Source organism: Engraulis encrasicolus, chromosome 2 (genome assembly GCF_034702125.1).
Source record: "Engraulis encrasicolus isolate BLACKSEA-1 chromosome 2, IST_EnEncr_1.0, whole genome shotgun sequence".
Lineage (NCBI taxonomy): Eukaryota > Metazoa > Chordata > Actinopteri > Clupeiformes > Engraulidae > Engraulis > Engraulis encrasicolus.
Window position 1 is genome coordinate 18023450 of NC_085858.1, and position 20780 is coordinate 18044229.

At 42.6% G+C, this 20780-nt stretch overlaps 3 protein-coding genes across 4 annotated transcripts; 1 reads left to right on the forward strand and 2 right to left on the reverse strand.

Annotated features, from left to right (window-relative positions):
* Positions 1-1424: 1424 nt before the first annotated feature.
* Positions 1425-4946, reverse strand: si:dkey-204f11.64 (uncharacterized protein LOC100537752 homolog). 2 transcript variants are annotated; one of them, XM_063213683.1, is made up of 3 exons: positions 4682-4946; positions 3641-3767; positions 1425-2613 (listed from the first exon to the last, which is right to left on the reverse strand). In XM_063213683.1, the coding sequence occupies exons 1-2, from the start codon at positions 4811-4813 to the stop codon at positions 3642-3644; spliced, it is 258 nt and encodes an 85-aa protein (XP_063069753.1). In that variant the 5' UTR covers positions 4814-4946; the 3' UTR covers positions 1425-2613; position 3641. The 2 variants fall into 2 exon arrangements, with proteins under 2 accessions (XP_063069753.1, XP_063069761.1); XM_063213691.1 differs by having other exon boundaries at positions 1425-2673.
* Positions 4947-6134: 1188 nt separating this feature from the next.
* clpp (caseinolytic mitochondrial matrix peptidase proteolytic subunit) lies at positions 6135-10263 on the forward strand. The gene is made up of 7 exons (XM_063223778.1): positions 6135-6241; positions 6671-6772; positions 6887-6958; positions 7220-7316; positions 7896-8083; positions 8959-9064; positions 9290-10263. Exons 1-7 carry the CDS (start codon positions 6143-6145, stop codon positions 9514-9516), a joined length of 891 nt encoding a protein of 296 aa, XP_063079848.1. The 5' UTR covers positions 6135-6142; the 3' UTR covers positions 9517-10263.
* A 1237-nt stretch (positions 10264-11500) lies between these two features.
* aldh3b1 (aldehyde dehydrogenase 3 family, member B1) lies at positions 11501-20779 on the reverse strand. Its single transcript, XM_063223768.1, has 10 exons — positions 20526-20779; positions 17627-17855; positions 16892-17002; positions 16362-16482; positions 15389-15474; positions 15189-15270; positions 14463-14855; positions 13442-13614; positions 12776-12875; positions 11501-12385 (listed from the first exon to the last, which is right to left on the reverse strand). Exons 2-10 carry the CDS (start codon positions 17786-17788, stop codon positions 12195-12197), a joined length of 1419 nt encoding a protein of 472 aa, XP_063079838.1. The 5' UTR covers positions 17789-17855; positions 20526-20779; the 3' UTR covers positions 11501-12194.
* Between the last annotated feature and the right edge of the window lies 1 nt (position 20780).

Consider the following 20780-nt stretch of genomic DNA (forward strand, 5'->3'; position numbering starts at 1 on the left):
TAATAGACCTAGACACACTTTGGTTGCCGTCATTGCAAGTGGGTTGATCTACGTACCATTGTGTCCAACTCCGAAGACAGTAAGCTAAATGATTTAGGCCTATGGTAGTGTGTAATTCCGGGCCTGGGCCAGGGGTGGGTAATTATTTTGGACCAATGGCCACATTGGGTTTAGAATATTGACTGAAGGTCCAGATATCACAGGCAACCTACCAGTGTTAACAATAATAATAATATGCATTGGCATAACTTGTTGACTATTTAATTCCTGCACATTGTCTAAAATGTATTCAGGGAGGTGAAAACAGTAGCCTATGTAGGCCTATATGATTTATTTCAAACCTGCAAGATCCCTGGGTAGCCATTTAAACAATGCTGGGTGAGAGTATCACTTTGGATTCAAAGTTTTTCTTGTAAAGGCTTCATGAGGGCAATATGAAATGTTACAGGGGGCCGCATGTAGCCCCCTGGCCTGAGCTTGCCCACGTCTGGTGTAGGCCTATTACCCTTTTGGCAGCAAAGGTATGGAGGACCCTCTTCTGCCAGCAAGTCTAATCATTTAATAAGAGTGTCCTTGCTTTTGCACCCATTTTACTTTTTTTTTTTTTCCTTCTCTGTATATTGAAATTTGAGTCCTATTTTGTCCGACTAGGCCTATTCAACTGCAGCATGAAGAAAGCACAATGACAGATAGCTGTCTTCGCCCCCAAATTTCAGGTTTGTTGACATGGGTGTAATACTGGCAAGACAATGCAGATGTTCACTTCATGTGTAAGCACCCATCACCAATGTGAGTCTTTCATGGTAGTAAATACTGTGCAATCAATGCCACACATTTTCAAAGCAACATAACATAACATAACATAACATAACATAACATAACATAACATAACATTACATGAGTGACATAACATAACATAGGCCTAATATGCTGGAAAAAACGCTGAAATTAAATTATACCAGCTGTGTTCAGTCACAAAATGAAACAGTCTACAGTCTTGTATACTGCACACGCTTTATCTAGCCAATGTCTGATGTGTATCACACATTTTTTCATATACTCCCTTCCCTCTCCGAACTCAATTTGCATCACCATCTTTTCCTCATCCTGGTGGCAGTGGCAACAAGACTACGCCATTTCCTCATTGCTCTGTAGGTTAGATGAGACACATTATTTTCCCCTCCGCTGTCACAGGCTCTGTTGGACTGACGCTGATGCATGACCTCACTGCTTATGTCAGAAGCCATCTGTGTGGCACTGGGAATCGTGCGATGGTGTTATTTTATTTTAAATCTATGATCACAGCTAATTATTGTCACCTCTTTGCATATATTCCAGACCTGAGATGTCATTAGGCCTACTGCATATGCACAATAACATGGAAATAAAGACAAATTATGACAGATTATTTTATTTATATAATTTCATACACAGGCCATCTGTACCATACAGTATGGAGGGAATGCCAGCCTTCGTAATATACCAGTATTTGAAGAGCTTTGTTGAAAAATCACATACTGTATCCACTTTGGAACATTTCTGGAAATGGATATTTTCGTATTAGGCATTGCATTCCATTGCATTGCAAAATGCATTTTATATAGGTTTAAAAAGTATGTTCTCAAAATATTTGAATGGCAAGAATTCAAACATATATGAATGGACATCTGACCAGTCATTTCCAAGAATAGAATGAAAAAGCAAAAAAAAAAAGTTTTGCATTGTTTGTGATTTTGCAACGAAACTCTTCTTATATAAAGATGTTTTTTATACTTTCAAGTCCATCATTTGCCAATTCTGTACTTGGCGTGTCTGTAAAATGAACTGATGGGGAGGGTTGGACAAGCGCCCATGTTTTGTTGGGACCATTCTCTTGGCACACACAGCAGCTGTGATTTCAACTGTGTTGGATGGGAATGAAGAAGACTTCAAACTGAAACATTTTAGATCATGTGTCACAACAGATACAGTAGCTTGAATGGTTTGGCACAGTCGCTCCACCAAAATCCACTAAGGAACTCATATACACCACAAATAGCCTACAACACAACACAAGCACAACACAAGCACAAAACCAAACATACAGTAATGATGACTGTAAAACATAGTTTGAATCAACAAAAAAAATGAAGGCGAGCAGCTTCATAGATTAAATAGAGGTGATGTTTAGGCTCATGTCTTTAAGTTGGTAAGCTTAACATTTACAGTATAAAAACGTTTGAATGACACAGACAAGCTATGCCGGTGTTGTCTGTTACATGTAACATGACTATGTGACACTATTTTGCTTTCAGTTGAAGGTGAAGATTGTGCCCATCCCAGGAAAAGGTGCAGGACAAGAGCTGACAGCAATTTTAGAGTCAGGAGTCCACACACTTAAAATCCTTTTTTTTCTTTGTTTTTGATTAAGACAACAGCTGAAACGTCATCCTATCCTGATCAAGACAACAGTCAAAACGTCATCCGATCCTGTCATGGAATTGAAAAAAAAAAACAAAGCGAAAAAGACTTTCAGTGTGCGGACTCCTCACTCTAAAATTACAATACTTGCTTTCGCCTCAAGTGTCCTCCAAGCATGGGCTGGCAGAATGAGAGGAGAGGGGCGAGGATGAGCTGAAGAGGAAACAGAAACACCTCAGAGTTCACATCATTTCACATCCACATCAAGGGTCACTGTGAAGAGAGGTGTACATGGGATGTTTGGATACTTTTCTCAACATTTGCGCAAACAGGTGGAACATTGTGAATTCACAAAATGAAACGTGCGTAATTCCCATCATGCTAGGCCATGTTGCAAGGTGTTAATAAGTGTTCATAAGAGCATTCAACAAGTTTATCAGCTGGTAAGACACACACACTTGACATTGTCCAGCGCTTGCACATAAAAAAAAGCATATTTCTATCATTTTAGACCTACAGGGTTAGGACTCATAAGTACTTGTACACTACACACATTGTCAATGTTCCATTTCCTGTTTTATTCCCAACACACCCCCCCTCCCTTACACACACACACACACACACACACACACACACACACACCCTGCCTTTCTCGTCACTGCAATGTTTTTGTATTCCATTTGAAACAAAATCAGATCAGTCAATTGTTTTAGGATTCTAGCAGGAGAGTTGCTTGGCAACATGACGTCATGCACTAGCCTAACCAGCGCCCATCACACGGCAACATCTCTATGGGCAAAGGGGTCGGGTTTTATTATGGTGTGCACATTTTGGACATTTTGGAGGGCGATCGACGGGGGTGGGGTGTAGGGGGTGGGTTCAGCAGCCTTACAATTGTAAGGCATCATTGTCACATCCTTTTGATCGTCAAGCATTTGTAGATGATCACATCAACATGCACCACAGTACAGTACAGTTGTGACTTTTATTAAGGGCATTTCAAAGGGCTTTCAAAAAGGGTATTTTTCGTCCAGCAGGGAAAAGGGGCAGGTGCTTTAGCACCACCACATCCCTATCTGTGCACGTCTATGGGTTAGTTAGATCATCATGAGACCTTGAGAAGCATCAATGAGCTTCTTGGGTGTTAGAAAGTCGAAGCCAGAAAGGGCTCTAAGATTTAGTCACAACCTCCAACTTTTGGATGACAAAAACTTTTCATTTCGCATGGCACATGACTTACCTCAGAAAAGGGCACAGGATTTGGGTGGGCGAAAAGGGTTGTCACTGGATGGAACGCCCATCAGTAGAGGGTCTTTGTGGGCATTTTGCAGGCAAAAAGTCTTCAAGTCAGCAGCGGCCTGGGATACCTACAAAGGCACCGTACACAAAACAAGTGAGTCAGTGAAAAAGCTTGAAAAAACACATTGTAGAACAACAGTAGGCTATAGAGGCCTAGTGACTACACTACAACGTGAATTGATGAACATTGATGAAAGCACCATAAGCAGAGATAAAAAAGTCTACAACTCTGAACTGTTTGGAAGGAACACAGGACACAGGAAGGCAATCAGGAGTAAAAGTAAAAACTATTTAAACGATTAAAAAAAATCTCATCTATGTAATATATTTATTTAATAAAACCTATCCAACAATGACCACACTGGCTAGAAAGTGACAAAAAGTTCATCGCTACGGGTGGATTTAGGTCGTGCGACGGTCCACTAATGTAGACTATTTTAGAGAGCCTGGCCAACAATTGCCCCACTGTCATGGGGCTACAATCAACAAAGAGCACCACTGTGCTACTATGGGGAGGAACACCCAGATGTTCGTCTTCATTTACCAAGGGGCTGGCTGCGATAAACCGGACAAATATGCAAGTATAATGTAGCCTACGAACGTTAAATATAATGTTGTCCCAACTTTGGAAACAAGCAAGGAAACGCGCAATTGCGCGCAATGAGACGCGCAATAGTGACATTCTATTCGTGCCAATGGGGTTGGTGCGCTCTCGCCGTAGCTTACAAATGTAGGCTGGATAGGACACGAGTTCTGTCCACGCCAAATGAAAAAGTCTATTCTCAAAAGAAACACTATTAACGAGACCCAATAAGATTTTTGAATGGTTATAATATCTTGGTGGGAGATGTGATGGAGCAGTCTGTAATGTATAAGAAGCAGCATGACAGTTGACAGACCCGGTGACATGAAACAAGTTTGTAGGCTATCCTACAATTACATCCCTAGCGTAAAAAAGACAACAAAGTGCTCAGGAGCCTACCTTGATCCTGCGGACGCTAGCCTCCAGGCGTAATTGTTTGACGGCTTTTTGTGCTGTCACCAAGTTGCTGTTTACGCTGTTGTTTGACATGACGGCGTCGGTGTGAGGAAGTGTTCTGCTGTTCTCTCTCATTTGAATGCTCTGAACTCACCGGCGCCCCCCTTTAGATGCGACCTTTTTCCTCAAAGGGGGCATGTTAGAAACTCAATGAACCTCAACTTTTGAAAGCATTGCAAAAAATAACATCAAAGCCACACCTCCATCCCAAACCCCTTGCTAAACTGTCTAATAGCCTTTATGAATTTTCTGGGGGAAAGTAGCCTATCTCCATGATCTGCAAGCAGGGCTTTTATTGGTTAAAATCCAGTTTGGCCGGTAGAAAAGAAAACTTACTAGTAGCCACTTTATATAGTGAGAGGTGTGGTGAGATTTAACATCCTGCCTGCAAGTAGGCCCATGGAAAACATAGGCTTTCTCTTGACCCAGAAACCTATTTGAAAGTGTCAACAATAAGAACAACATTAGCGGCCTAATAATAATAATAATAATAATAATAATAATAATAATAATAGGCTAATAATAGTAGTAATAATAGTAATAATAGTGATAATAATAGTAATAGTGCTTTGGTTAAATGGTACAACGCCTGTAGGCTGCTTGATTTCTATGAGGATAAACACAAAAAGTGCACGCACATCGTCTTACCAACGACGCCAATGTGGGGATACAGCAACTTGTGGAATAGCACCCTTATAATGTATGCACAATCTACAGACATAAGCCTATTTGCAAGTAAAATTGGGATATGCAAAACAATCAATGTTTTATTGGCATTCCTATTCTAACCAGTCTTTTCTAGACACGGTAAGATATTATAAATATGTTTTGGATTAATTGGCCAATGCAAGAAGCAAGGCCTATGAAGAGATGACAGGAGCCATCATTCTCATGAGATGCATAATCAGCAGTCTAAATTTGATTGGAAAAAGGTTATTCTCCCGTCTCGAGAATTTCATTTAGTGCGTCATGTGCTTGCGCATTTTCCAAAAGATATTTTAATGCAGTCACGAGTATTTCGACCTCATATGGCCTCGAGCTGTTCATTTCACTCATCTCAGACTTCTCAGTGTTCTCCAGATTGAAATAGCTATCAGAATAAACCAATCATTCATTTAGGGTTGGTGCGTAACACGTTGATTCTATTCTTATTCTATGACTCAGCAGAATGATTTGCAAGAAAAATAAATACCCCGTCGCCGTTAGTTTTATCAGCTCATCAACCAATGCCCCCCCTGACAGACTCAATTCTGCGTGTCTGTGCGCCAAGTCGGAGCTGTAGTTCTATACCCGGGCGCCGCCCTAGCTGAGGTCTATGGCAATCAGGCAAGTAGTTCTAGACAATTCGAGGCAATGCTAGTCTGACTCTGAACAGATGCTGCCATCTAGTGTGCATTTTGTAGAATGAAAAATGAAGCTGGAAGGTCAACCTTGTACTACATCCGGTTTACCAGGGGTCGTGTAGAAGGATTCCACACTGCAGGAGTTGCAATGTTGATACGAGTGAGTAACTTTTAATCAAGTCTCTTTGGTTATATGGGATTGTCATGGTCTGCTTTATCTTTAAAGAAGATGGTTGTTATGGTGTCTAGAAAAAGGTGTCCGTTACTGTTTTATTTGATGCGTCCTCCTGTCCTGATATGTTTGCGATGCTGGGTGCTTGTGTAACTAGGCTACTAGCTATATCACATAACTAGCTAGCTGTATGCCATCAGATGACCAGTTATTGTCGGTCATGTTAAACTACGATGGATATGTCAGAATTATCAATGTTGTCTGGTCGGTATTATGTCTGTCATCGTTGCCTCCTCTAGAGCACCCATCAGGTGCCATTGCAAATTAACGTTAACCCAGTTTGTCCTGTTCAACGTGAATGCATGGAAATGATAACACTTGGTCACAGTCGATACTGTCTTGTCATTTTGCCCTTAGAGAGTATTACAGTTGGGCGTCTCTGTTGCGAAAGGAAGTCGGCCTATTCACCACAGTGCGCCATGGAGAAGTCCACTCATACCCATTGTAGTGGAACAGACGGTAAGCATCTCCTGTCCAAAGCCAAGTGATATTTCCATATCGTAAAATTACATGTCCCCCCCGGCCTGTGTCATTGATCAAGACTTTTCCGACTTTTTCCCGTTGCATTTCCAGGGCCGAGGAGAGCGTGCCTATGACATCTACTCCCGCCTCTTGAGAGAGAGAATCATCTGTGTGATGGGTCCTGTAAGTGTGTCAATGGTGTAATAGTAACAATACCCTTCATCTACACTCAAAGTCTTTGTCACATATAAAACACACCCTTGCTGCTGAATGCAGGGCGGAGAATACAGCAAAAATAATCACAATGTTTCCCATAGGCTATGGTTTATTTCCCCTGACACTGACACATGCACACACTGGATCACTCCATGTAATACTTACATATTAACCTGTGTGTGTGAATACAGTGTGAATGTACCCTTGCCTATTCCTCTGTCCATGTAGATTGATGACTCTGTAGCCAGCCTCGTCATTGCCCAGCTGCTGTTTCTTCAGTCAGAGAGCAACAACAAACCCATACACATGTACATCAACAGCCCGGGTGAGTGAGGGAGCAACCTTGACTTTTTGTGACATGGTAAACAACATGTGTGTCTCATCTGCTTGTCTTTCTCTCACACTGTCCACATCTTTCTCTGCCCACCTAGTTTTCGATTCAGAAACCACTAAGTTGATGTATAGCTGAGATGAGGCTTTTTTTTTACAGTCGCATGCACAGAACTCACAGCCAGCTGTCCGTCAGGCAGAAACTGGATTGCGTTTGTGGGTTGGAGGGTGGGAGAGTTGCACTTTGCACAGAATGATTGTTAGGTCTGTTGGTTGTTTTAGTCTACTCAAGGGAAACATGTCAGGGTTGGGGAGAGTCGCACCGACATTGAAGGGCACAACATGGAACACGATACAGTGCAAACATTGCGCAAGGAGCATGAATAGCGTACAAAGCTACAACATACACCATAAATGTGGTACAAACGCCTCAAATTTAAATAAATCAGTGGAGAAGGGGATGCAGGCTATAATTAGATATTCTCTCTCACCACCCAATATCATCCAAACCACATCAACGTCCTCCTCCAGCACTCTTTATAATATAACCATATCCACGGTCTCTTCCTCACAGGTGGTGTGGTGACGGCAGGCCTGGCCATCTATGACACCATGCAGTACATCCTGAACCCCATCTCCACCTGGTGCGTGGGCCAGGCTGCCAGCATGGGCAGCCTCCTCCTGGCAGCAGGCACCGCCGGCATGAGGCACTCGCTACCCAACGCCCGCATCATGGTGCACCAGCCCTCAGGAGGGGCACGGGTGAGGACTAGGGGCCTTCCTGGGGCCGGGAGGGGGGTAGTTGGGCAGTTATGGGGGTGGTTTGGAGGGTAAAGGGCAGTCAAGTGGTAACTATATAAATGGTTAACCCTCCATTATGATTCGCTACCTTTGGAAAATAGATTATCTAGTTTTATTATATGGTGTGACATCATCGGTCGAATGCTCCATTCATTTCAATGGGGCTCCCCAACGTTCGCACGTCTGATATTTGAGATAACGGACGGGTTGGTCTATATCAGACCGCTGTCAATGGCAACAAGACTTTTCACTGCTAAAGCGAATGTTTCATATCACTCCGCAGGGGGTCCGGTCTTTTGTCACTCTAATCAGCTGCTGTGATAGACAACACCTGTTGTCTAGGCCAGTGGTTCCCAACCTTTTTTGTCTTGTGTACCCCCAAGCCTTTTTCGCTGTGCCATGAGTACCCCCTAAGTCAATTTCTATATCGCTTTCTCCATCCCAATGTAACTAAGCTCCATATATTTGTTAAAATTTCATTTTTCCAAGTACCCCCTGCAGTGTGCTCGCGTACCCCTAGTGGTACACGTACCCCTGGTTGGGAAACACTGGTCTAGGCTACCTGTTGCCTAGCGGTGTTTGACATGAAAAATTATAGTAAACTTAACATTAAATAAAGAAATGTCCCCGTCATGTGTGAATCATTTAAGTATATCCATATAATAAGCTCCGCGTCGGGGTCTAAAGATTCTCTCTGTCGTGCTGCTATTCCACGGTAGCGACCTTCTCGCCGAACGTTAACCCTTACGTAAACTGTGTCACTATATCATTGTAATGACTTCCAACTACTGGATATGTCCCTGTTATGTAAATTATGTCTTTTACCTTTGCATTAGGGTCAAGCAACAGATATCGCTATCCAGGCAGAAGAGATCCTGAAACTGAAGAGACAGATCAACAATATTTACAGCAAACACACAGGACAGCCACTGGAAACGATAGGTGAGAGTTCTTCTTTTTTCCCCTCAATGTTTCTTGTGGATTTTTCTTGAGTGTACCTAGTGCTCAACAAAACAGTCTTCACTTCATAACGTGCAATGTAATAATAATAATGCTGGTGAATTTAGGAATGACAGTTGTGTTACGGTACCTATTGGTTTCTGAACACTTGTCACATTAGAATTGTGCCCATGTGACTTACACCCTTCCTCCTTCTCCTGTTTCCAGAGGGTGTGATGGAGAGAGACCGCTACATGAGCCCCATGGAGGCTCAGGATTTCGGCATCATCGACCGGGTCCTGGTGCACCCGCCTCAGGCCGGACAGGACGAGCCAGAGCTGGTGCAGAAGGACCAGAGCACGCCACCCAGTTCACCCACCGCCACCGACACGCCCGCGCCGGAACCAGGCTCGCCTGGAGCCAACCCCCCCTCCTCCTACAAACCGGAGCCCTGAAAGGGAGAGATCTAGACTGTAGTTCCACCCAGTAATGGGCAACCTGGATTCATTAGTTATACAGTCCAGTGCAGCATATTCCAAATGACCCGGTTCTACCTGTCCACTTCAACCAGGTGATTGCGCTGCTGTTTAAGGGCTATCACCTGGCGGAACTCGACAGGTAAAACCAGATCATTTGAGATATGTGGCACTGGATTGTGGTAACTGATGAATTCAGGTTCCCCATCAACAGTCCTACCTTAACAGGTCCAACAGCCTCCCGCTGTGTAACTCAGTGATGGGCAATGTAGATTCCTTAGTTTTACACTCCAGTGCCACATATTTTAAATGGCCTGGTTTTACCGGTTCAATTCCACCAGGCGATCATTGAACCATGCATGCACCCAGTTGAATTGAGCAGGTAACCACAGGTCATTTGGAATATGTGGCACTGGACACATTAAACAAACTAATCCGCATTGCCCATCACTAATAAGGGTATATGGAAGTGGGGGAGGAGGGCACCTGTAGTTCTTTATGGCCACATCTTAACACCCTGTTTTTTTTTTTCTGGTGGTGTCACGACTCCCTATACTTTTGGACAGAAGACAAACCATGGTCATGAATATGTGTATGTTGTCTTGATCTGAAGGCAGCAGAAATGTGTCTTATGTCCTAATCTCAGCAATGCATTTTGCATTTGAAATTATTAGGTTTAATTTTAATAAAAAAAACACGTTTATAATAATAAAGATGTGAAATATGGCAATGGTTTAAGTATTTAATTATTTATGGTGACAAAGTGAAATACACAAAACAATGTTCAATTACACAGTCCTCAGCCACAGTGTTCGAAGGCCAAAGCTCTCTTCAGTGATTAAATTCCTAATTATGAGGCGGTCAACTCCATGTTACATGTTGGTCTTAAATTAGAGCAAATAACTGTAGTATTTTTTGTCAAGTTGGGTAAATAAAATTGCTGGATTTGTAAATGTGTTACTGAGTTTTGTAGCTTCAGTGGATAAGTTCATTAGGTCGATTGTGATTGACACCGTCAGAGACCTGCTGCATGGACACTGAAGGCCTGACTCAGGCCAGTCAAAATGCGCCTCATTAATTCCATACATAACAAACGCAGTTGTGGGGGACACAGGCACTTTTGGGATGAACTACGGCCTTTGGAGGTTGATTATTTAAAGCTTTAAAAAATAGTGGGTGATACTTCATATTGGACTGTAAACTTCACAGGAAGCCAGTGTAGAGCTGCCAAAATTGGAATAATGCAGTATGGTCACACACTTTCCGGGCCCAGTGGGGAGCCTGAGCATTTTTGGCATCAACTGTGAGTGCCAACTAAAGATGATTCACTGATTCCTGTGTACTGCATTGCAGCGCTTGCCTTGCTTTTAGAGAAGCAGGCATGACCTTCCCAAAATGTGATGGACGTTGAAATTAGTATTAATCTAGCTATAGGATGTCTTGAATGAAGATGTATTCATTTAAAGTTAGTTTTAAAAAGGAATCAAATTGAGAACATTAGAAGCATCAAAACGCACTGTTGTGTAGTGGTCACCACCTTGAAGTTGCGTTTCTACTCATGAGTCATCACTGACTGTTAACAGACGTTATTTAATCTTTGCCTTGATTAAGTAGGCAGGCATTTAAAAAGTGCTCCAATTATTCGGTCTACTCACTAATTTCATCACTAATGAGCCACAAAATTAGCATCATCACTCAGTAAGGATGTCTGTCCCAGCATCAGCCAAGAATAGCCTGTGTTGATTTCTTGCTTTAAAGCAATTGGATGCCATTTACCCAATTATTATAGTCTGGCATTGGGAAAATGTCAAATATTGTGTAGTATTAGCCTGATTATCATGTGTGCAGCTGAGCCGAAGGTGTTGCGTCATTGCGAGGGCTGAGTCTGGGTAGTGTGGTATGGCCACAGAACGTTGTTTATTGTTTCTTAAAACTAATAACTAAAGAGTACACACCAAACACATTCACTTTTAATGTAAATACTTTATTTCATTTTTCACATTTCTTTTGCCAGAATGTACAGATATAAAAAATAGATTTTTAAAAAGGTAACTGTTATTGTGCATCAACAAATGATATGAAGAGTACAACGTGGACAAATATTGAATATCTCAATCCCAAGAACAAACCCCTGGTGTGGTGTAAGTTCAGTAACTGTTTGGTGATGAATACTAACAGAACAAAGGAGAATCGAAAAATGTAACTTGACTACCATGTGACACGACGGACAGCACTTGGAAATGCAAATAAATAACACTCATACCAAAACACCCATGTGTGAAGGACAAGAAAGGCTAAAAAATACCCACAACAAACGTTTAAAAATAACCTTAACATTAAAAAAAGAGGTATACATTTATCTTTCCAAAAATGGTCCATCACTCAATATACCATACCGAACAAATTGTGAAATTCAGTACTTCCTTGGACACTGAGAATGTATTACGTTGAGAGGAATGGTATGAGCAGTGAATCTCTTAGGTTTAAGAGATGCATCATGGCCGCCTCCAGAGCTGATGTGTGAATGTGAGCGAATGAAAGCACACTGCATCAACTATGCAGTTGGGATATTGTACAAATGTATAAATACATTTTACATTTGATCTTGGCGGTAGTACTAAACAAAAAGTGTCAATCTGTATCATCTTCAGTCCTCCTCACATGACAGAGCAGCTACTCTTCTTGGTGGTGGTGGCCCAGCGGAGCCAGCTCAGGTTCGAGTCAGAGTAAGGGGGGTAGCGGAAGGCTCCGACTCGCTCCAGTCCAAAGCCCCTGAACACGCAGGCACGCTTGTGGCTGAACGTGTCGTAGCTCCACCAGCCATGGTAACAGCCCATCCCACTGGCACCTGGACGTGAGGTACGTAGAAGGGAGTGAAAAGGGGATCAAATTCATTCAGGGCTTAATTGCCGATGCGATATGTAACCAGTCAGCTTTTACCCAGGAAAACTGTCTGTCAAACATCAGCATTTACATTATTTTTGTATCTTTTCTGTTTGAATCTTTTTTTATCTGGACATAAATTATATTTCTCACACGGCTAAAATTCTGCAGCAGCATCTTGTGCAGGTCTAAGCCATGATCAAGAATATGACATTGTGTAGGCCTACACACACACGCAACATGAAATTCAACCCAAACTCTCTTAATCACCAATTCCCAGGTGTGCTTTCGCTACAACAAATGTGTGACCCAAACTTGTGTTTGATCCGATAGCCAGAAAACCCACAACACTCACCAACTCCTCCAAAAGGTAAGGTAGGTAGCGTCATGTGTACGATGCCGTCATTTGAGCAGAACCCTCCACTACGCGTGTTGTCAAAGACTTGGGACAGCACCTAGAAAACAAGGGAGGAATGACAGAATGGTAAGTTAACATATGAAGAGCTCTTTTCCAAAATAAGAGGGTATTCCATTGAATTGCATTACAAAATGCATTTTTAGAGGTTTAAAAAGTGTGTTTTCAAAACCTAGATGATTGGACTTCTTAACAGTCAATTCCAATATTAAAATGCAATAAGTCAAAAATGGTGGATATCTCGTTTTGGAAAAGATGAGACATGCATCAGCAGCAGCTAATGAGCAGCAGGCTCCTTCCATGTTCTAGCCACATTTGTGTTCATTTGGCACACAACTCTTACAGCTTTCTTGTGCTAGCGGCTACACTATTAAATCACAGGGTTCATTCATCATAAGCTTCAACACTATACTTATCATTTGTACCTCAAAAAAATACACCATTCATGGATCTTCTCTTCAAACCACATGTACTTCAAGCACCACTTTAAATTAGATGTAGCACAAACAGGTGGCCTTTTTCAATTAAACCTATTAAATGCACTCAATGGAAACTCATTTGCCCCCTCCATCACTTTCCATCATTATTCCTCTCCAATCCTCTCACCTTCTGCGTGTCAGAGAAGGCGTAGAGAGCCAGGGGAGCCTGGTTGTCTCTGGCGTTCACAAAGTCAATGGCCTCCTCCACCGTCTCCAGGGTGATGATGGGCAGCACGGGGCCAAAGATCTCCTCCTGCATGAGCGAGTCGGATCCATCCACGTCCACCACCACTGTGGGAGCTGCGAAGAAGAACAAGAGGATCGGTGATAGGCAAACTGAATTCATTAGTTAAAGTCTAGTGCCACATATTCCAAATGAACTGTTTTTTACCCATCTAATTTAGGTACCGTTTCCACGTAGCCAGATATTTTAAAATTTTAAATTTTCTCCTATTTAGGAAAATGTGGATAAAAATAAATACTCCATTGTAACAGGTGCGTTTTAGCCCCCCTAAATGGGATATTTTTTAAGCCGGATTTTTGATATGTGGATTTTAAAACTCTGTTTGTGTGCAAACGGAAGGCCAAAACCAATGCGTTTTCAAAAATATCCGGCTACGTGGAAACGGCTCCTCAATCGGGTGATTGCCTGGTTGAATGATCCCCAGGTTGAATTGGACAGGTAAAACCAGGTCCTTTGGAATATGTAGCACTGGATTGACTAATGGATCCAGGTTGCCCATCACTGGAGAGGACACATGATGAGGCATCACCACAAAAATGTAGCTCGGAGGATGAACTCGTTTGCTTTGTTTGCAATGGGTCACGAGGTGGTTGGGTTTACTCATCTCAGTGTGGAGGAGATGGTAAAGGTTAACTTTCAGCTTATGAGGTCGGTGACAAACGGAAGGTGACAAACTTGATTCTCTGTAAACAATGAGAAAATTCAGCCTTGAGCAAAAAGCCTCCTGGCCCTCTTGCTGTTCATCTGGGAGCAGCAGACATGTGTGCAGACCGTGCTTTTCAGTGAGTAGTGATGTATGTGAAAGGTCACTGGTCATCTCAATTCACAAGTTCACAAATTACCGTTTTTTCTTGATGATTTTGCTGCCAAATCTCATCAGTGTATTCCTCATGGCTTTGCTTACCTATGTACTTCTCCTCTCGCGCGCTCTCTCCTCCGATCACCACCCTGCCTTTGGACTTCTCCAGCAGTCCCATGACGTGGTTCCAGTGCTTGTCCGTCACGATGCGGCCCACATCCTGGCACTTCTGTGGGTCGGGCCCGTAGAATTCCTCCAGGGCCTCGCGGATGGCCGGCAGCAGGGCGTCCCGGGTCTCCGCCGTGCAGAGCAGGTAGTCCGGAGCGACGCAGCTCTGGCCGCAGTTGAAGTACTTGGACCAGACCACCCTCTTGGCGGTGATCTTGATGTCCATGCTTCCGTAGATCAGACAGGGGCACTTGCCGCCCAGCTCCAGCGTGACGGGGGTCAGGTGGTCAGCAGCGGCCCGCAGGATGCTGCGCGCTACGGCCTGGGAACCTGAGGTGGAGAGGAAAGGGGAATAGATCGTTTTTTTGTGTGTTGCTCTTGTTAGGCAACTGACCAAGTGTATACTTCCAATCCAATGTTATAATGTAGCCTTTGAGAACAAAAAATGAATTGAGCCACGCATTAAAGGAATATTCCGGTCATATTACAAATATACTGTATATCTGATAAAACATAGGAGATACATTTGTAAAATGGCGGGATTTATGTTTGTATGTTGTATGTTTGTAAAATGGCTGGAATTCTCCTTTAAACCTGGGAACAACGAAGATGATGCTTAATTCAAGACCAATAACTCAGAGCTGAGAAGTACAAAACGCTCACCCGTGTAGAAGATGTGGTCAAATTTGTTCTCCAATAACTTTTTGGTGTCCTCTGCTCCACCACATGTGACTACATAGCACTCCTGAAGAGAGAAGACGCACAAATACAGTAGCTAGAAGCAATACTCAACAAAGACACGACACCTACACAAAATGCAGGGTAGACCAGAGGTGTAGTTAGGATTATACTGTGTTCATTACCTTTGACAGGTATTTGGGAATGAGGTTGGCCAGTAGCTGTTCAGTGGCTTGGCTGATCTCTGAAGGCTTGAGGACTGCACAGTTTCCTAATGCACAAAATATATGTGATGTATAAGCAGAGCATGCATGACAAAGGAATACATTTCCTGTACAAATGCATATGGAAATGTATGACTTAAACAAAGTCAAAGTTTGAATCTTTATTAGGTTTTGTTTTCCACATAGCAAGTATCATTAAAAACAAAAGTTATTCGCCTCATAACTAAAAATCATGAGTCATACAGTCTCCCTCAAGCAAATTGATACAATTAATCACAATTTTTTTGAGACTACTTGTATTCAGAGATGTGGTGCAAAAAGTACTACACATCTTTGGTTCAACAACACAGGAGCAAACTAACCTTTAAGATGAGCAATCTAACCAAACCATTCATTATTCAAGTCAATGTACATGTATCGTATTCGTCTTGACATCTGTACTCTTGCTGTTAACGTCACATAAATCATGCTGACTGACAGCAAGCATGCGAGTCATGTGCTGATGATGTAATGGTGTAAAACAGTTGGTAGATTATTCAATGTAGAATACTAGAACTGCACTCAGACCTCCACCAAGGAAGCTGTTTGACAGAACATTTGACTATGTTACACCCTACTCAAAAGTCTTTCTGCCTTCTTTTTGCGGGGTTAGAAACCAGGATGTCAAAATGTGCCCTATCGCAATGGTGAAAAATCTTTTTTTTTTTAAATTCCTGGTTCCAGACCGTAATCCGGATCACCACCAAAATGTAAACACTTGTTCCTTTTGTCATTTCCAACGACTCCACAAAGGTTCATCCAAATCTGTTCATAACTTTTTGAGTTACCCTGCTGACAGACAGACAGACAAGCAAATAAAAAAAATAGACAAACCAAGGCAACCGCAAACATAACCTCCTTGGTGGAGGTAATCAAGATGAAGACATAGGCCTACCAGCTGCTATGGCACCAACCAGAGGCAATAGGATGAGCTGAAGAGGGTAGTTCCATGCCCCAATGATCAGAACCACTCCAAACGGTGTTCTTCGAATGGAGCAATCATCAAACTTTGTTGCCTGGATCGCAACAGTAAAACAATGACGCACAAATATTGACAGCATGAATATTCCTACAAATCCACCAGAAAGTTGTGGCACTCATATTGCATTTGCCTTGCACTAAAAGAAATGTAAAATAGACTTAAAGGCAGGAGACAGGGATTGCTACCATCAAAAAATACATGCATGACAGCATCTCAAAAACATGATTGAAAAGTTTAACACCCCATAGATCATATGACAGTTAAGGGTGGATTTAACCTTGGACTCACAAATCTTACACAATAGAAGACAATAAAGACCATGTCCGTGTGCCTGAAACAGCATTCTTGACTTGCTCTAGGCACATTTCTGTGAGGATTTCAATCTCTAGATTTTCAATAGATTGCTTTGGTGAAAGAACCACGACTTCGTAGAAAAGACTTACCAGATTTGTGCCCACATATTCAGGCATCAACCAGGTCTTCAAGTTATTTATGGCGAAGCAAATGTCATTCCGCACAATTTCAATCTCTGACAGCACGGCTTCAAATTTTGGCTATGGAAAATATGAAAGACATGCAAAGTAGTTCAAAAATGAAAACAACCTCTACTAGTTCAAAACTCACCCATTACATCTCCAGAGGACAGTAAAACAGCTGACTTCCAGTAAAACATGGAATTCATTTGGCGTTCGAAGCTTGACATTCACAACTTTGCTTACCCAGCAACTCTGCAATTTCCTTAACCTGACATAATCTGGATCAGAGATGGGGAACCTATGTCTTGAGGGCCGTTTATGACTCTTGAGGCAATCTTATCCGGCCCCCAACATTATTTTAATGTTATGCAGTTTCACATGAAATATGACATGTCTTGTAAAGAAATGTTAGAAATTAGGCTACATTTGCAATACAATTAAATTTATTACAATTCAATTTTCAGGGGACCTATTGAAGATGGGGTGTGTTGTAATGGTGGTGGCCATCTTCAATAGGCTATTAGGCCTAAAGTGCAGGGGTAAATACTTGTTATTGTATGGCCCTTGGAGGACTTTGTAAAAACTTTAAAGTGGGCCCCGAATGAAAAAAAGGTTCCCGCCTCTGGTATGGATGAATGAGAATCTTTACAGACATGGGAGTGGAGGATGTTGAGAGACAGTGAGAACTAGTCGTCTGCATACCTTGCCGAGGTCCTTATTTAGCGCGTCCACAATCAGGGCTTCGTTATCTTCCATCAAAGCCAGAAGGGCGCGCAGCTGCGCGAGGCGGAACTCCTGTGGAATGGTCACTCCAGCGCGGAAGACTGTGCGCAGCCTGGCAACCACCTCGCTGTGATTTTCCATCTTTCTCGCACCTGACCCGCCGTGTGGAGAAGTATGTAAAAGTCTGGATTCCAAATGAAGTCCTGTCCTAAAAACACACAAGCCAAGACTTGTAGAGCTCTAGCTGTGTGTGCGTGCGCGCGCAATGAAAACAAACAGCAGGGCCGGTGTGAAAGCTTTTCCAATACACCCGGAATCCAGGAATGCATTTACGCAATGTTACTAAAATCGCAGCGTACTTGCTTGTCAGAATTGAAGTCCTTGCGTAATTGCCATGGCGCCACGGAATTAACGCCAGAGAGAAGCACAGCTGGCTCGAAGGAGCGCGAGAAGGTTCAAACAGTGCTAGGCCTACCCATCAAAACAAATGCTCAAACCTTGTCATTCCATGAAAGCGTAAACAGTAGGCTACATTGTAATCCTGCGTCTATGAAACAAATAACTGTTTGTAGGCCTACGCGTTACAGAAATATATGTATTCAATCATTCTCGTAGCACGAGTAAGATCCCATGTGGCACGGAAAGTTGCCGCAGTGAAGTCAACCCTTTTTTTTATATATATAGCGTGTCTACCCGGTGTGCATGGAATATTATTTTTAGTGGAATGAGCATCCCGTCCTCCAAACGTACGGCCACTCGTCATTCAAGATGTAGGCTAGCCCATTTCAGGCATAGTTTTATTTGTTAGCATTTGAAGTTCAGATGCAAAAACAAAATAAACCTAAATCAAAAGCTGACCTGCTTATAGCCTATTTTTGTTAGGGAACATCGCTGTTGGTTTGGTTTACATTTATGTACTTGATAATACATATAAATAGTTAAATTACACACATAGAATTGAAAAGTGCATTTTTGATACATTTGTATTAGGCCTATCTAAAATGAATTTAGAACATTTAGAAAGGGGGTTTGCATCCGAACTCTTCATTTATTAGAGTAAGCCTAGGCAACACCGATATCCTGCATCTGGAGCCAAATTCCCTGCCCATGAAATAGCCTAGTTGCATTCAAAAGCATGGATAGAAAGGTTTGGAGTCACGTCAACTGTATTTATAGCTTTAGGCGCCATAGTAAAATTAGGCTATGTAGCCTAGGCGTATGGGCATAATACTCTTTAGCCTATTCCTCGGAACAATTCGGAACAATTACGATTTCACACAGCCTATTCTGCTTGGCTTTGGGTGACAGATGTAGGTCTGTGAGGCAATTCGGCTTGTCCACATTATGGCATTTTTTAACTGTGAAAACTGGGCTTAAGTGAAAGGGAAACACAGTTTACATACCCTGATGCTTTCTCATCGCAATTTCAACCTAGGCGTAGCCAGGAATAGCCTATTCTACACTGACACATCGGGAGTTGTTTTCAAAACTAGACTAAAACATTTTCCCGACTACTCGCGGGCATTATGAGTTACAGGGTGAAAACAGCACTTAAGTCTAATGTAGCTAAACCGACGAAGCGACAGACATACAATGACACAAATTGAAATAATCAAATCCCGACACCCCTGATGAGAGTTTTACATCGTGGCTGGACTTGGAACTTGATAAATTCCTTCCTCGGAGTAGTTCCATTGTTCTTCTCGGGGATCATTCCACAGTAGCCTAATCCAGTCAGATGTTTGAAGAGATCAGACCACTGACTTGTAGGCTACTAGTCAGTGGATCAGACCATTAAAACCCTGGATTCAGAATCACAAGCGCCAGAAAGCACGGGGATGAGCAAGGAATATGTTTGCATATCAAATTTCATTCGCCAAACGATGTGTGTGTGTGTTCTGACAGCCAGGGGAGACAGAAATTTCTGCGTGAACTGGTGTGTGGGTGGAGTAAGTAGGCTATAGCCTACCTTTGTCGGATTCCTATGAGAGTTTGATTTGCGTGTGCTTTTCTAAAGCACAATCAGGCAACACTGCAGAACAAGTTTTGTTTAGCCTGCAACACCCGCACACTGCAAAAGGTTGTCTGCAACAGAACGCGTATAGCCTCATGTTTGCCGTCTATTCCGTTGTTGTTGTTTCCATAGACTATGTTGTTTGAGAATTTGCGTAGGCTATCTATCTGCTTGGAAGTGGGCAGACCTAAATTCTGTATTGATGTCTTATTATTGTTAGGCTACCATTATTTTACTGACGAGGGATAAAAGACACGATAGCTGATGACATCATACACAAATAGCCTACATTTGAATGTATGGGCTATGGAATGCTGACGCACGTTGTCGTTGGAAGTGACAAGGCGTACTTGTTTGTCCCACTTCGCTTTCCATACAAGCAGATGTGTAGTGCATACGAGAATTCCTGTGCAAATCACAAAAGCTTCCACACCGGCCCGTCATGATGACAAGGCAACTCTATTGCAGAGTGTGGATCAGTTTTCTTCTGACTTCAGGGCAAGCACGAGTTACACATAGGTCTAAATCTACGACATTTAAACCGGCACACATTGCTTTTACATTCATGCCAATAGTACCACCACACAACTCATGAACACCAGGACATGTGGTAGGCCCATGTGGTTAGGCGGCTGCACTGCAGTCCAATTGAAAATGAATACAAATAAGATGTTGGTAGGCTACAGACACACTTCGGTAAAGATGACAAAGTGTTCAGGCATGATGTTAACTCTAGTAGGCTAGTCAGGTCGCCAAAGCGTAGGCCTATAGATTTTTCCATAAGGTCATTTTTGCACGGTCATTTTTGAGGAATAATATTCCCAATAGCATCAAATAAAGGCGAAACGGCAGTTCACAGCTTACCTTTCCGCAGCCCGGGGTGGAGAATAGCAGCAGCCTTGATTCACGTCTCTCAGTGCTGCGAACTTCCCAAAGGAGCGAGTTTCAAGCGCATGCACAGGGCACAGACAAGACGCATTTCCGGGTATTCTGTGTTTTGATTCATCGGGATCAAGTTTGGCTGGTTTGGTTTCCCTAGCATTGCCACTGGCATTGAACGTTTTGAAACTAGAAAAACCAGACACTTCTCATCCCACCCCTAACTTACTTCTCTCATCC